The 12,871-nt window shown below is 48.5% G+C and overlaps 1 protein-coding gene across 4 annotated transcripts in view; it reads right to left on the reverse strand.

Moving 5' to 3' along the window:
- The window catches only part of INSR (insulin receptor), a 127,656-nt gene that overhangs the window by 46,993 nt on the left and 67,792 nt on the right, over nt 1-12,871 (reverse strand). For all 4 annotated transcript variants that reach the window (XM_045084535.1, XM_045084549.1, XM_045084543.1 and 1 more), the window contains exon 3: nt 1,469-1,790. In XM_045084535.1, the coding sequence (XP_044940470.1) occupies nt 1,469-1,790 (322 nt within the window). The remainder of the gene's footprint in view (nt 1-1,468; nt 1,791-12,871) is intronic.

Genomic DNA, 12,871 nt, shown 5'->3' on the forward strand with positions numbered 1-12,871 from the left:
TTGTTTTGGGGGGGTTTTGGGGTTTTTTTTTTTTTTTTTGTTTTTTTTTTTTAACCAACAAAGTGAAATATTGCTATGGCAAGTTCTAACTGGCATTCCTCACTTTGCCTTTCTTCCCTCAGTAAAGGTCCCAGACATCACAGGACGGGCTGCCCGCTTCCCGGGGTTTGGGTTCGGGGGGCTGCTGTCCCATCAAGCAAGCACATCAAAGAAATCTCCTCTCCATCTCAGGTCTCAGTTACGGTCAAGGGGGAAAAAAAATACCTTTTATTTAAAGCCAGTGTCTTTTAAACAAACATCTCGCCGGAAGACGTTAATATCCATGTTTTATTTCAAACATGGAGAAAAAACAAAAAACAGAAATGAATCAAAAGGAATATGGTCATTTTCCCAACCTGACTGATAAAACTAGCCAGGAAAAGGAAAAAAAAAAAAAAGGCTCTGTCTGGCATGCAAAGGTGATTTATAGAAGCCTATTTTTGGTCAACAAAGCCACTTGATAGGTTTTATCAAAAACAAGTAAAACAAAACATGTTGTACTTGCAGGTTTCACAAACACTCAGAGAGAGGCTCATAGGAACCGAAATAAAGATTGTTTTCCTTCCCACCCACTCTACCCGGGGAAATAAAATTTCCCACCAGAACACGTTCGCTTGGCTAATTCTCAAGTCCGCAGAGGAAGATTTTTTTACGTAAGCAGATCAGCTCAAGGCCCCTTGACGTGCGTCTGTTTCTGATTTGTTTTTTTTTGTTGTTGTTGTTGTTTCGTGGGGTGGGTTGCTTTTTTTTTTTTTCCCCAAACCCTCAACACAAAAACCAGGAAACAGATTTTTTCAAACTTGGTTACAGCCCTGAGACATCGAAATAGCTCATCTAAAAAGCTTAACAACGTGAACAAAAAGCCTGTGATGTGTGTAGGAAATCTGACTCACACCGTATTCCTCACCCGAACACTAGGGAATGGCTGGACGGTGCTGTCCTTCAAAAGTGCACCAAAGTCCTGGGAAGAGTCTGGAACACTCCGGAATCTCTTCCTCCCTGTGCTCCAGGCTAATCTCCCCATACTAAGTGGCTCCAGCAGGCAGAAAACCTAAAAAACTCAGCTCTGCCCTCAGCTGTAACTTAGCTAGGCAAAGTCCTGTACATGCAAAGGAGGGGGGGGGGCAAGAACTCCTGCCTTTCTGTCTTCTGCTCCCCCAAGCTAAGCACAGAAAAAACTTTGCAGGAAAAAAAAAAAATGGTGCAGAAGATGGGAAAATACTCACTCTCTCGTCGACTCCCTGTTCCAAAGGCCAGGACCAAACCAGGAGGCAGAGACGGCCTCCGACAGACCCAAGCAGATCACTACTCGGCAGCCGCCTCCTCGCTCGATGCCAGTTAGCTCTAGTTTTTCACACAGTTTTAGCAGATGCCGCCCGCCCCCTCCGTGCCTCCCCCCACCCTCCCAGAAGCTGCACCCCGGACTCACTTGCTGGAATTCATCGTGTAACCAGAGGGGCACTCGGGGATGCACTTGTTGTTGTGAATGACGTACTGGTGGCAGCCCTGCCTCCGGGAGTTCTTGCATTTGTTGTGCAGGTCCTGGCAAAAGCTGAAGTTCACGCAGCGCCAGTCCTGGAAGTGATAGTACGGGGGCGGGCAGGTCTCCACGCACCTGCCGTCCAGGTAGAAGTTGCGACAGGCCACGCACTTGGTGGGGTCATCGGGCTCGGAGCAATTGCCTAAGCACTCGCTGTGGCAGCAGAGGCCCTCCGAGGTGCAGCCGTGCGACTTGCAGATGGTGGGACAGACTGGAGGGAGAGAGGAGACAGCCAGTCAGCGATGGCCGGCAAAAGAAAACCAGCAACGGTCTCCCTTCTACCGTACTCGCTCCACGCCAGGCGTGACTGTTAACCCAAGTCAGCCCCACTACCCCCTGCCAGCGGTGTGCTCGCAACTGTGTAAGACCACTCTGGGGAGGCAGGCAGACAGTCTCTGACTCATGGCTCCTGCACATCGCCGTGGTGTAAACACCCCCTCCTCGGGCCATCCAAAGCTACCAACAAAATGCTGCTCAACGGGGAGCTGATGAGAGACACGGAGCAGCCCAGCCTTCAGCAGCCTCTCCACCAGATGGCTACAATAGTAGCAAATAACCCAAGAGCCTAATCGAAAAACGTACGAGGCGATCAGAAGCGGTGAGTTCTGAGTATTTATTGCTTTTGTTTTTAAGGTGATTTGTTCACGGTAAGTCTGTATCATGTACATTTCATAACGCTTCTTTAATAGCTGGTTGACAAATGCCCTGAAAACCCGACAGTCAGGTCTCGCAAGCTTGTTCTAGCGGGCTTCTGCGGTATCCGTGTACACAGATAGTGTTAGGGCCACTGCCTCCGCGTTACAGATGGGGAAACCATGGTATGAGAAGGTGAAGCAAGTTACCCTAACGTCATTTGTCACTTCAACAGACATCTGATTGCCCCGATCTTGGCTTCAGCCAAGGAACAAGGAACAAGGTGGCCACAGCCCCTCCTTCCGGAACACAGGGTCCAATGGAGGAGGCAGGTTCATTACTTAAACTGGCGCAATCATATAAGCCACACAGCACGGGGCTGGAAGTGAGGGGAGGGGACGTGTCTGCTGCAACCTGAAGGAGATAACGAACAGGAAAAAAACAGAAGGTCCCGCCGATGGGGACACCAGAGGCTTCCCTTTGATCTCGTGGCTAGGGGAGTTTCTGGTCCCCCGCAATGAACTGTCCACCAAATGCTGGACTCTGCCCCGAGTTCCGGCAACAGCTTGTGACCCATCCCCTTTTTCCCCACGTCTCACTACTCATCCCTTCCTGATCACCCCTTGATTTCGGTCCCTCAGCATCAGGCCTCCCTGTCCAGGCTGTCAGCAAATCTGTCCATGGACAAATGGCTTCCCTGAGGCCGGACAGACCTTGGCCGTGGCACTGCCCGTTCTGGGAGTTTCTTCTCTCATGCGCTCTGCATGGCTGAAACCACGGCTTGAAACATAGCCCGGAAGCTGGGGGTGCTACTGACCCCAAGCCCTCAGGCGCTTTGCTGCACCAACTTTGGGCCCCCAAAACTGGCTCTAGGAAACAGAAGGGGCGCCTGGAGCCACATTCACACAGGAGCAGCGCTGCCTGATGGACTTGCTCCGAGGACAGGACCGTTCTCCAGCTGCGCTGTCCAACACAGCAGCCACTTCTCCCCTGTGGCTCTTGTGTGTGGTTAATGCAATGAGGAACTAATTTTTTTTAATCGTGGCAAAATACACGAAGCATAAAATTGACCATCTTAGCCATTTTTAAGGGCACAGCTCAGCGGTATAAAGTATACTCACACTGTCCCGCACCCATCCCCACCACCCATCTCCAGAACTTTCACATCTTCCCAGACCGAAACTCTGTCTCTCTTAAAACACTGACTCCCCGGGCACCTGGATGGCTCAGCGGGTTAAAGCCTCTGTCTTCAGCTCAGATCATGGTCTCAGGGTCCTGGTACCGAGTCCTGCATCAGACTCTCTGCTCAGCGGGGACCCTGATTCCCCCTCCTCTCTCTGCCTGCCTCTCTGCCTACTTGTGATCTCTGTTTGTCAAATAAATAAATAAAATCTTTAAACACACACACATACACACACACACAAAAAAAAAAAAAAAAAACACTGACTCCCCAAGACCCACCCAATGTCTGGCTCCCACCATCCAGTCTGGGGACCTCCTGGGAGTGAAACGATGTACTATTGGTCTTTTTGTTACTGGTTTGTTTCACAGAGTATAAGGTCTTCAAGATCCATCCGTGCTGTAGCAGGTGTCTGAATTTCTTTCCTTTTTAAGGCTGAATAGCATTCGACGGTGTGTATATGCCACATTTTATTTATTCATTTATCCACCAACTGGCAAGTGCCTTGCTTTCACCTCTACGGCATGGCGAATAATGCCGTTAAGACCATGGATACATGAAGACCTTCAAGACCCAGCTTTCAATTCTTCCACGTGTACACCCAAGCAGAACTATCAAATCAGATGGTAATTCTCTTTTTAATTTTTTGAGGAGCCGCCATACTGTTCTCCACAGTGGCTGCGCCATTTTACTTTCCCACCAAGAGGACACAACGGTTGCAATTTTTCCTGAGGAACTGAACCTTTCTTTGTATTCCAGTTTTAATTTCACCAGCCACTCGTAGCTACTGGTTCTTGCATTGGACACCAGAGGATTAGAGAATGAGAGTAAACTCCTTAACAAGGCCCAGAGGTCTCTTGTGGTCTAGCCTCTTGGAGTCCTTCTCCCAGCCCCAGGCAGCAGCCATCTGGGTCTTCTTCCTGCTCCCCAATCCCACCCCCCACTGCTGCTCACATGACACACATACACACACTTCTACCTCAGGACCTTTGCATCTGCTGTTCCAGCTGGCGGGAGTGCCCTCCCCACTGTCCTCCCATGACTGGCTCCTTCTTGTCCTTCAGGTCCCAGCACCTTAGAAAGACCTTCCCTGACCTCCCCACTGGAAGTCACTGCCCCCCAGCTCAATCATGTTCTAACACATTATCTGATTACATTTTTCCTATAGTATTTATCATTCTCAAAAATTACTCTGGCTGTTTGTTGACCATCTGTTTAGAGGGAAGGCTGGAGGACAGGCTGTGTCTGCACCATTCACAGCACCAGCTCCTAGGACACCCACTCCTAAGACGGGGCGTGCACCAGTACCAGCTGGAGTTTCGTAGGGACACCTCTGATTAGAGAGGAGGAAAAGGAATGACTCTGGAGTACGTCCAAGTACCCCATTTTTAGCCACTGGCTCAAGGATGCACCCACAATCCAACTCCCAGTTACAGGTGCTCCACAAATACCATGAAAATCTACACACAAATGCAAAACCTGGAGCATCTGTGCATGGAGCATATTCTGATTTTTTACGCCATGGACCCAGACAGAACAAAGCAGCTATAAGAGGAGCAAGGTAGGTGATGGGAGAAGGTCTGTGTAGGTTTTTTAGGGATTACATAGAGGCCATTAGATTCTCACTTAATTCCAAAGAAGACTCCAGCAGGGTTGGGAGTAAGGAGTAGAGGAGCAGATGCATAAGGACGTATTTCACAGAAGCAGGACCACAGGCCTTTTGAGAAGCAGCAGGGCCAAAGCAAACCCCTAGATCTCTGGGCTCTGAATATGATTATTCCAGACATAAAGAATCACTGTGGCCATCCACAGGGTCCACGCATCAAGGAAGAAGCGATCTGCCCTCAGCTTGGGCAACGCGGCACCCACCACTCAACAGGCACACCATAAAGATTTCCTTAAAGAAGCAACAGCCTCAGTTTTTTGGTTTGTAAAATGGAGATAATGGTCCCTTAATGTCTCCTAACTCAACAAGATGATGCAGATAAAGCACTGGATTCTTGGGAGGTAGGGGGGAGGTTGTTTGTTCTGCTTTTTTTTTTTTTTTTTTTTTTTTTTTTTTAATTAGGCAAACTGGCGCCTAGCAGGGAGCCCAACGTGGGGCTCAAACTTGCAACCCTGAGATTTAAGACATGAGCCAAGATCAAGAGCCCAATGCTCAACCACCATGCAGGCGCCCCAGCACAGGATTCTTTGATCAAGGTGCAGGTTTGCTCTAAGTTGGCTACTACTGGTCCTGTTATTATGATCGTCGTTGTTATGAATGATCGGTCTGCAGGGACCAAGGGTGGAGGCTCAATGGCAGGAAGCAATATTTAAGGCAGACAATTATTTAGGACCCACAAAGACCCGACCCTCTGGGAAGGCTTATGTGAGAACAGGAAGGGCTCTATTTCCTGGGCTGGAGCTGTGTCTGAGGGTCAGCCCTTGAGTTCAAAAGTAGCAATAGCAAAGACCCAACAAAAACTTCCCAAACACATAAGCCTTCCGGCCTAGACAATGCCAAGAAAAAATACTCAACACTTGCATACAGGGCCTGGAAGCTGACAACAGGAGTTTCCAATTTTATGCTGGAGCCCACCTAAGAGTCATCTCATTCCCCAGCAGAGCCCCTGGCCAGCTTTTTCTGCGAAGGGTCACAAAGCAGCCCCAAAGAAGATACGTGCACGTGTGCATACACACAGGTGCGGCTGTGCCTGATAAAACTTTAAGAGAAGCAGGCAAGGGGCTGGATGGCTGGCCAGTCCCTGCTCAGGGAAACATACCCGGGATCGAGTTACTATTCCTACCAGCGCCTAGATTCCCAGGGAGTCCGATGTCATCTCATAGATGGACACACTGTAAATGATTTTTATCCACCAGAAGACACAACCTCCCAGAAATGGCAGTGTTGTGGCCCCAGACGGCATTAAACAGCCCTGTATCGAACTTTGCAATCCTGATTCAGTGACAGCAAACCCTTTGGCTTTGCCATCCTGCGGGTCCCCTTACTAAAGAGTTAAAAGAAATGTGTTGATGAGTGTTCTTTTGCTGGCTTTTTTTTTTTTTCCTTTTACGTAAAAGTTGTGTTTTTAACTTTTGCAGACTATGCTCTGATCATGATAAGCCACCTCCGGGTGTCTCCCATTCTGTTTCCAAGTACTTCATCTTATTTAATAGAAATGCCACTGGGCCAGCCACGGGCCCCCACCCCTCCCCGGGAGGAATAATGAAAACCACAGGTTCTGCAAGATGAAAAGGACCAGATGGAGGGCTTTCCTCTTCCCGGGCTCCTCCACTGGCCCCTCTCACAGACACTGACCGAGTCCCAGACCTAGACGCAGTCCCAGAAGCTCACGCTCAAAGGGCCACCGCCCAGGCTGTTTCTGCCAAAGACAATGGCAGTCTCTTTGAGAAACTGCCAAGCAGTCCAGGGGCTGCTCACTTTCCCGGGACAAGTGCAAGCTGTGTAAGAAACATCCACCCACCCAGACCTTCCAGAGACAACACGCACCAGTCCTTCCTCTTCCAAACACACAAGTCCCTCGTCCATCCCTCTCTCTCTCCCCCACAAGCTACTTTGGACTGCTGGCCCCAATTCCCTCTCTCTTCTCCCTAAAGGTTCCCAAGCCCCTGGCCTTCAGTTACACTAGCAGAAGCAGCCACAACCTTCCTGAAACTTGACCTCAAAAGGCTTTCCCATTATGCCCTGTTGAGAAGATTGATAATTGAACTCCATGGAGTCTGGGGGTAGGGGGGTGGCAGCTATGTCCGAATCCTCTGGTTGGACCCTCTGGAGTAAGTGTGATGCTCCCCGCCCCCAATGATGCCTCCCCTAGAGGGAGATCTCCAGAAATTACTTAAGAAGAGGGGGCAAAGGAGGGAAATGCAACTTGACCCACTAGGTCTTCTACTAGGAATCACCCTGCAGACAAGAGAGACTCTGTGTACACAGATATCTGGACAAGGGTCATCTTCACCCTACAGGACATTACCCGCTGGGTTTATAACAGCAAAGGACTGGAAACAACCTAGAGGTCCAGGTGAATAAATTACGGGGGATCGAGGCGTGGAATATTCTGCAGCTGCAAAAAAAGAATGTAGCTCCATGCACGCTGATGTTGGAATCATTTCCAAGGTAGCAATTAAGTGAAACAAGCAAGAGGCAGGGCAATGTCTACAGAACAGAAGTCCTTTGTAGAGAAAGGAAAGACCCAAACAGCGGGAAAGGCAGAGCACGGCAGCTGGTTTAGAAAAGTTTGGTCGTTTCTTATAAAGTTAAACATGCCCTTCTTGTCCTTACCACACAGCCTAGGGGTTTACTCAGGTGACATGGAAAACAAATAAGTCACGGGTGTTCATACAAAAACCTGTACTTAAATGTTTATAGTGGCTACATTCATAATCACCCAACACAGGAAACAATCCAATTGTCCCCGGAGTGGAGAATGGATAAACATTATACCTGCACACAAGGAACCCCACTGAGCAGTCACCTAAGTGTTAACAACCACAAAATGTGGATGAATTTCAAACACTTTGTCCTGAGTGCAAGAAGCCAGTCTTATGTGCTTTAAATGATTCCATTTACATGATATCTTGGAAAAGCCAAAACTGTCCGGGCAGTGGACACATCCCTGGGCTGGAACTGAGGAGGGGCTGTAAAAGGGTCTAGAGGATCTGGGCGGGGGGGTGGGGGCAGGGGATGATGGAACCATTCCGTATCTTGACAAAGGTGGTGGTTATGTGAATGTACGTATCAGTCAAAACTCGCAGAACTTTACACCAAAAGAGGGCAGATTCTGCTGTACAGAAATTATTATCTTTAAATGGGAATGATGGGAGGGGAGAGAAACGGACAAATGAGACATACGTCCCTCTGAAAGGGACACAAGAAATGTGCCCCAAAACTGGGGAAGGGAATGAGCTTGGAGCAGACAGTATGTAGGATACCCTTACATATCAGCAAATTTGGTAGGGTTTTTTTTTGGTTTTTGCTATGTATGTATAATACCCTTTTAAAAACTGACATCTATTTGAAAATATGTATTTTAAAAGCCCCTGGTAGACAATTAAAAAATACTATTGATTAGCCATACAATTCTACCCCAACTACCCCAGTACAACTATGTAAGAGCCGCCTGACATCACCGCGAGCTTATACAATAGTCTCTTCGATCATTTTTGCCTTATTACAAAACCGACAGTCAAAACAACTAAGTAAGAAGTGTGGTCTTAGATCGAAAAGAGGGCCAGGAAAATATAGTACTGATGAGGACAACACTGGCTCCTGGGATAAGATTTATACACAAGCTCGTGGATTAAAATATTGCCTCAGTGTTAACTTCTGATTCTGCTCACTGCACTGCCACCATGCAAGGTAATTTTCTTGTCCTTAGAAAGCCACTAAAAAGTTACCAGTTGAGGCCCAGTACGCCTACAACTGACTCTCAAAAGACTCAAGAAAAAAACCAAATATATGTATATAATACGTGTAAATAAATGCTTTAGAAATAAGTCCAGTAAGATGTAAACAATGAATCTGGATACAATTCTTGCAACTCTTCTGTAAACCTGAAAACTACATCAAAACAAAAAGGTGAAAATAAATCCAAAGTAAGGTTTAAAGGTTAGAATAGTGGGAAAGACTAGCACAGGGCTGCACTGTAAACGACATGCTTAGAAAAAGACAGCCACCTTTTTTATTCCCACTTTGCCTTTTTTTAAAGTTGAAATCGGTTTGGTGTTCCTTAATTAAGAAGCTATATGGTAAAAAGCAAAACAAAGCCAAAGGAAAGAAGCCACTATGTTTCCAGAGTACAACATATGTTAATAACATTTTGTTACATTTCTTTCCAAAGCCTGTAGTTGGGGGGGGGGGGGGAACCTCAAGATTTATTATTCCCAAAATTACTGCTTTCCAGAAATTTCCAAACGGAACAGTTGCGTCATGGGCTTGCAGACACATTCTCCACAGGGCCCCGTGGCTCTCCCTGAAAGTGTGAATTTTATAAACTCTGTAGAGTCATTTACTCGGTTTCCGTTCACAGACCTTCTCCCCCACGCCCGCCCTGGGTCCCGGGCGGCTGAGGTTCGAGCCCCCAGCACCCCGCCCAGCCCCCGAGCCCCCGAGCTAGGGCAGCACTGACTCGGGGAATTCCTCCCCTTGGTGTTTTTATGGTGGGGAGGAGGCCGGGGGCAAACTTCTGACGGCTCGGCGGTCAACAGACGCCCTTTCCAGTCGGCGATCCGCGACAAGCGACAACCGCAAGGACGCGTGTCCTTGAAGCAGGGAAGCTCCCCCTTCGGTTCCCTGACAATGCCGCCCCCACGCGCGCGAACTGATAGGCTTTCCAGATGCATTTGGAATCGAGTTGCGAAGCTCTTAGAAGACATACGGTGCGCGCAGGCCAGAAAAGCGGGGGGGGGGGGGAATGGGAGGGGTGCTCCCCGTTAAAGCAGCCTCAGGATTGGTCGGTGACAGGTATCTGCGTGTGTATAGTTCCTAACGGGCGGGCCGAAAGCGGACGAGGCCCCGCCCCCCTCGAGCCAGCGGCAACCGCGCGCTGCACAAAGCCCGAGGTGCAGTCCGCTCCGTGGAATCTGGGCCAGGTGATGGCGGTGGCCGCAGCGCCGCCCTCGCGCTCAGCCAATAGACGGGCGTGTTGCCGGAGCTCTGGCCCCGCCCCCAGGCGCGCGGGGCTCGGTCGGCCCGACTGGTGCTCCAGCCGTGACCGCCGCCAGGCAGTCCGCGCTGGGGGGTGGGGGGCCCTCCCGAGGATGCAGACCCTGCAGGACGGGCCTGCACAGAATGGAACTTTGGGGAAAGTTCAAGAAAAGACGAAGCCAAGTGTAAGGGCCGCCCCAAGCAGCCACTGCACCACTTGGGCCGCTCGCGAGCTGGACGTGTGCCCGGGAGGAGATCGGGTCACCGCGTGGCAGGGCCTGGGATGGCCGAGGGGCGCCCTGGCCCCAGGCTTCACTCGCTGGGGGCCCAGAGAGGGGGAGCGGCTCTCCAGGGTCACACAGCAAAATTCCCCAAATTGGAGGCACAGCTCTCTCAGACCCTATCCCCAGGACTTGCACCCATCACTCACCCAGAAAACCAAGGACCATACTCATAAATTACACTTTTAAGAAAATCTACAGGCTACTTTTGAGGTGCCCTCCAGCCAGTGTTCCCTGTAGATCTGAAAACGTCAGACCTGTGTGCTCGGCGTGTATTTGCAATTTCAGTAAACCGAGGCAGTGAACGGGCATTATCTCTAACCATCTCCCACCAAGAATAGTTTAAAAATGTACATTCCTCCTGCAGAATAGGACGGTCAACCCACATCAGTTAGGAAGGTATTAATCCTACTACTCAAAACAATGATCTCCTTCTGAGGCACAGAAAGACAGCTTTGCTGAGGCCAACTCAGCTAGCAAACCGCTCCTCCAAAACTCAAACCCAGGTCTCCCAAGGAGAATGGGGCTGAGTGTGGCATCATGGAGTTCTCTGGGTTTTATTTACCTGCTCCCCACTGTGGCCCACCTGGATCTCGCCCCTTCTTGGCACTGGTACGCAGAAATGAATGGAGACACTGTCTCTCCTCTCCTGATATGCCCTGTGAAAGGAAGGAGGACCTCGCCTGTCTTATGCTGAGCCGTAGAGCCATGCACACAGTAGGTACACAATAAAGCTCATGGAGGGGAAAAAAAGGTGGGGGATCAGGTGACTGGCTTTACCCCATGGGGGAGGGATAGTGTGTGCAAATGCATGAATCATCGGAAGCTGCCTTTAGGCAACTATGAACAGTTCAGAGTTGATGAAGGGCAGAGTACAGGGGAAGGAGGCAGGGGAGGTCAGGGCAGACGGGGAAGTTAGGGAGCCTCGGGGCTTGGACTCTGCACCCCAGGAAGAACCAAAGAAGGGCTTCGACTAGAAAAGACACCATCAGACCCATGTCTGGGACAATTTTCTAGCTCTCTGGTGGACGGCTGAGGAAGCCAAGAGCAGAAGGGACAGGAAGGAAGAGGCTGCCTTGGGACACCACTAGGGAGGTGGAGCCTTTGGGACTTCTCTCCCAGATGGTTCCCCAGTTTCCAACTTGGGCGGCTGCGGAATCTTAAGACAAAAGACGGACAAAGAAGCTGGGTGCTCAGACTTCCCTGACCTGGGTTTGACATGTGGAGTCCACAACATCTGCTAAGTCCCTCCTCAGTCCACCCCAGCCTGGTCCTAAAACCCACTCTTGCAAGGTGTAAGGACCCCTGTTTGTTTGTCGTGGATATTTTTCAAGTTTTCTTGATTTGTATACGTAACACATACATGTGTTAGGCAGGGACTCTAAGGGTCACTTTTTAAAAGCTGTTTCCCCTACTCAGATTTTTGGCTTCTTGAGCCAAGGTAAATTTTAAAGGCTATTTGGAAATTCACAATGGCAATTTATGAGATTCAGGCATAGCTGCTCTTGGGGGCAAAATCACAGCCTTAATTTCTTCCACAAGGTCCTGATCAGTCTAATAAAATAAGCACTTAAAACACTAAGTGAAATTATTTCAGTAAGATTCCCAAAAGTATTACCAGAGCTGTCTCTAATTTTTACTGGGTTTTACATTTCTCTTTTCATTCTTAATTCTACAATATTTGTCCTCCCACCCCCTTTTTCCCCCCTTAGTTACATTATTTCAGAAGTCCTTTGGAAAACAGCACTGTCTTATATACTTTCTGCATTGATAGAAAAGTTCTGTATCTGTGCTGTCCAAATTCACTAGCCACTTATAGCTACTGAGCGCTGGAAATCTGGGCAACGTGACTGCAAATCAATTAATTTTCCTGTGGCCAGTGGCTACCTTATTGGGCATTATAGCTCTAAAAGACCCAGCTCTTGAGTTTGTCAGTTCTATTTGTTTTCTAAATCAGTTAGTCCCTGTTAATTCATCATTTCCTTCTTCCTGGAAAGAACTGTTCTATTATTTGTTGTGTCATTTTTGTGATTTCTGTGGGTGATCGCTTATGGCCCTGAATATGTCTCTGCATCTACTCTACTGCCTTCTGAAGAGTCTGTCCTTACAGTACTGAGCTCTTCCCTAACCAAAGTTAAGAGCTCTGTTTTGTTTTTCCTCATCACATGGTAACAGTTTGTCTCGCATGTCTGTTCAGTTAAGCTTTTAAAAATTAATTTCCACTTAACGTTTTGCAGCAAAAGATTAGGGCTAGTGTTTTTTGGACTGTGTTGGGGCTCCTTTTTTTTTTTTTTTTTTTTTGAGATTTAACAGATGATTAATTTTTCTAAATATTCCAAGAGTACTTTCAAATGTGTATCATTTGTAGAGTACAAAGTTCAGTCTCCTCTGTTACCATGATCTTATTAAACATCGTATCCAAACTCCTTGTTGCCTAATTGAGGTTTATCTCCATGATCGAGACTATGTTTGAGGTTCCCCAAGGGTTTCTCAATTCTTCTGGTATTTCTTCCAATTTCCTCTCTGAAGTCTGATACTATGCTTGTGGGCCC

Source organism: Mustela putorius, unplaced genomic scaffold (assembly GCF_011764305.1).
Source record: "Mustela putorius furo isolate JIRA1106 unplaced genomic scaffold, ASM1176430v1.1 tig00000095_pilon_pilon_pilon, whole genome shotgun sequence".
In the NCBI taxonomy this organism is placed as follows: domain Eukaryota; kingdom Metazoa; phylum Chordata; class Mammalia; order Carnivora; family Mustelidae; genus Mustela; species Mustela putorius.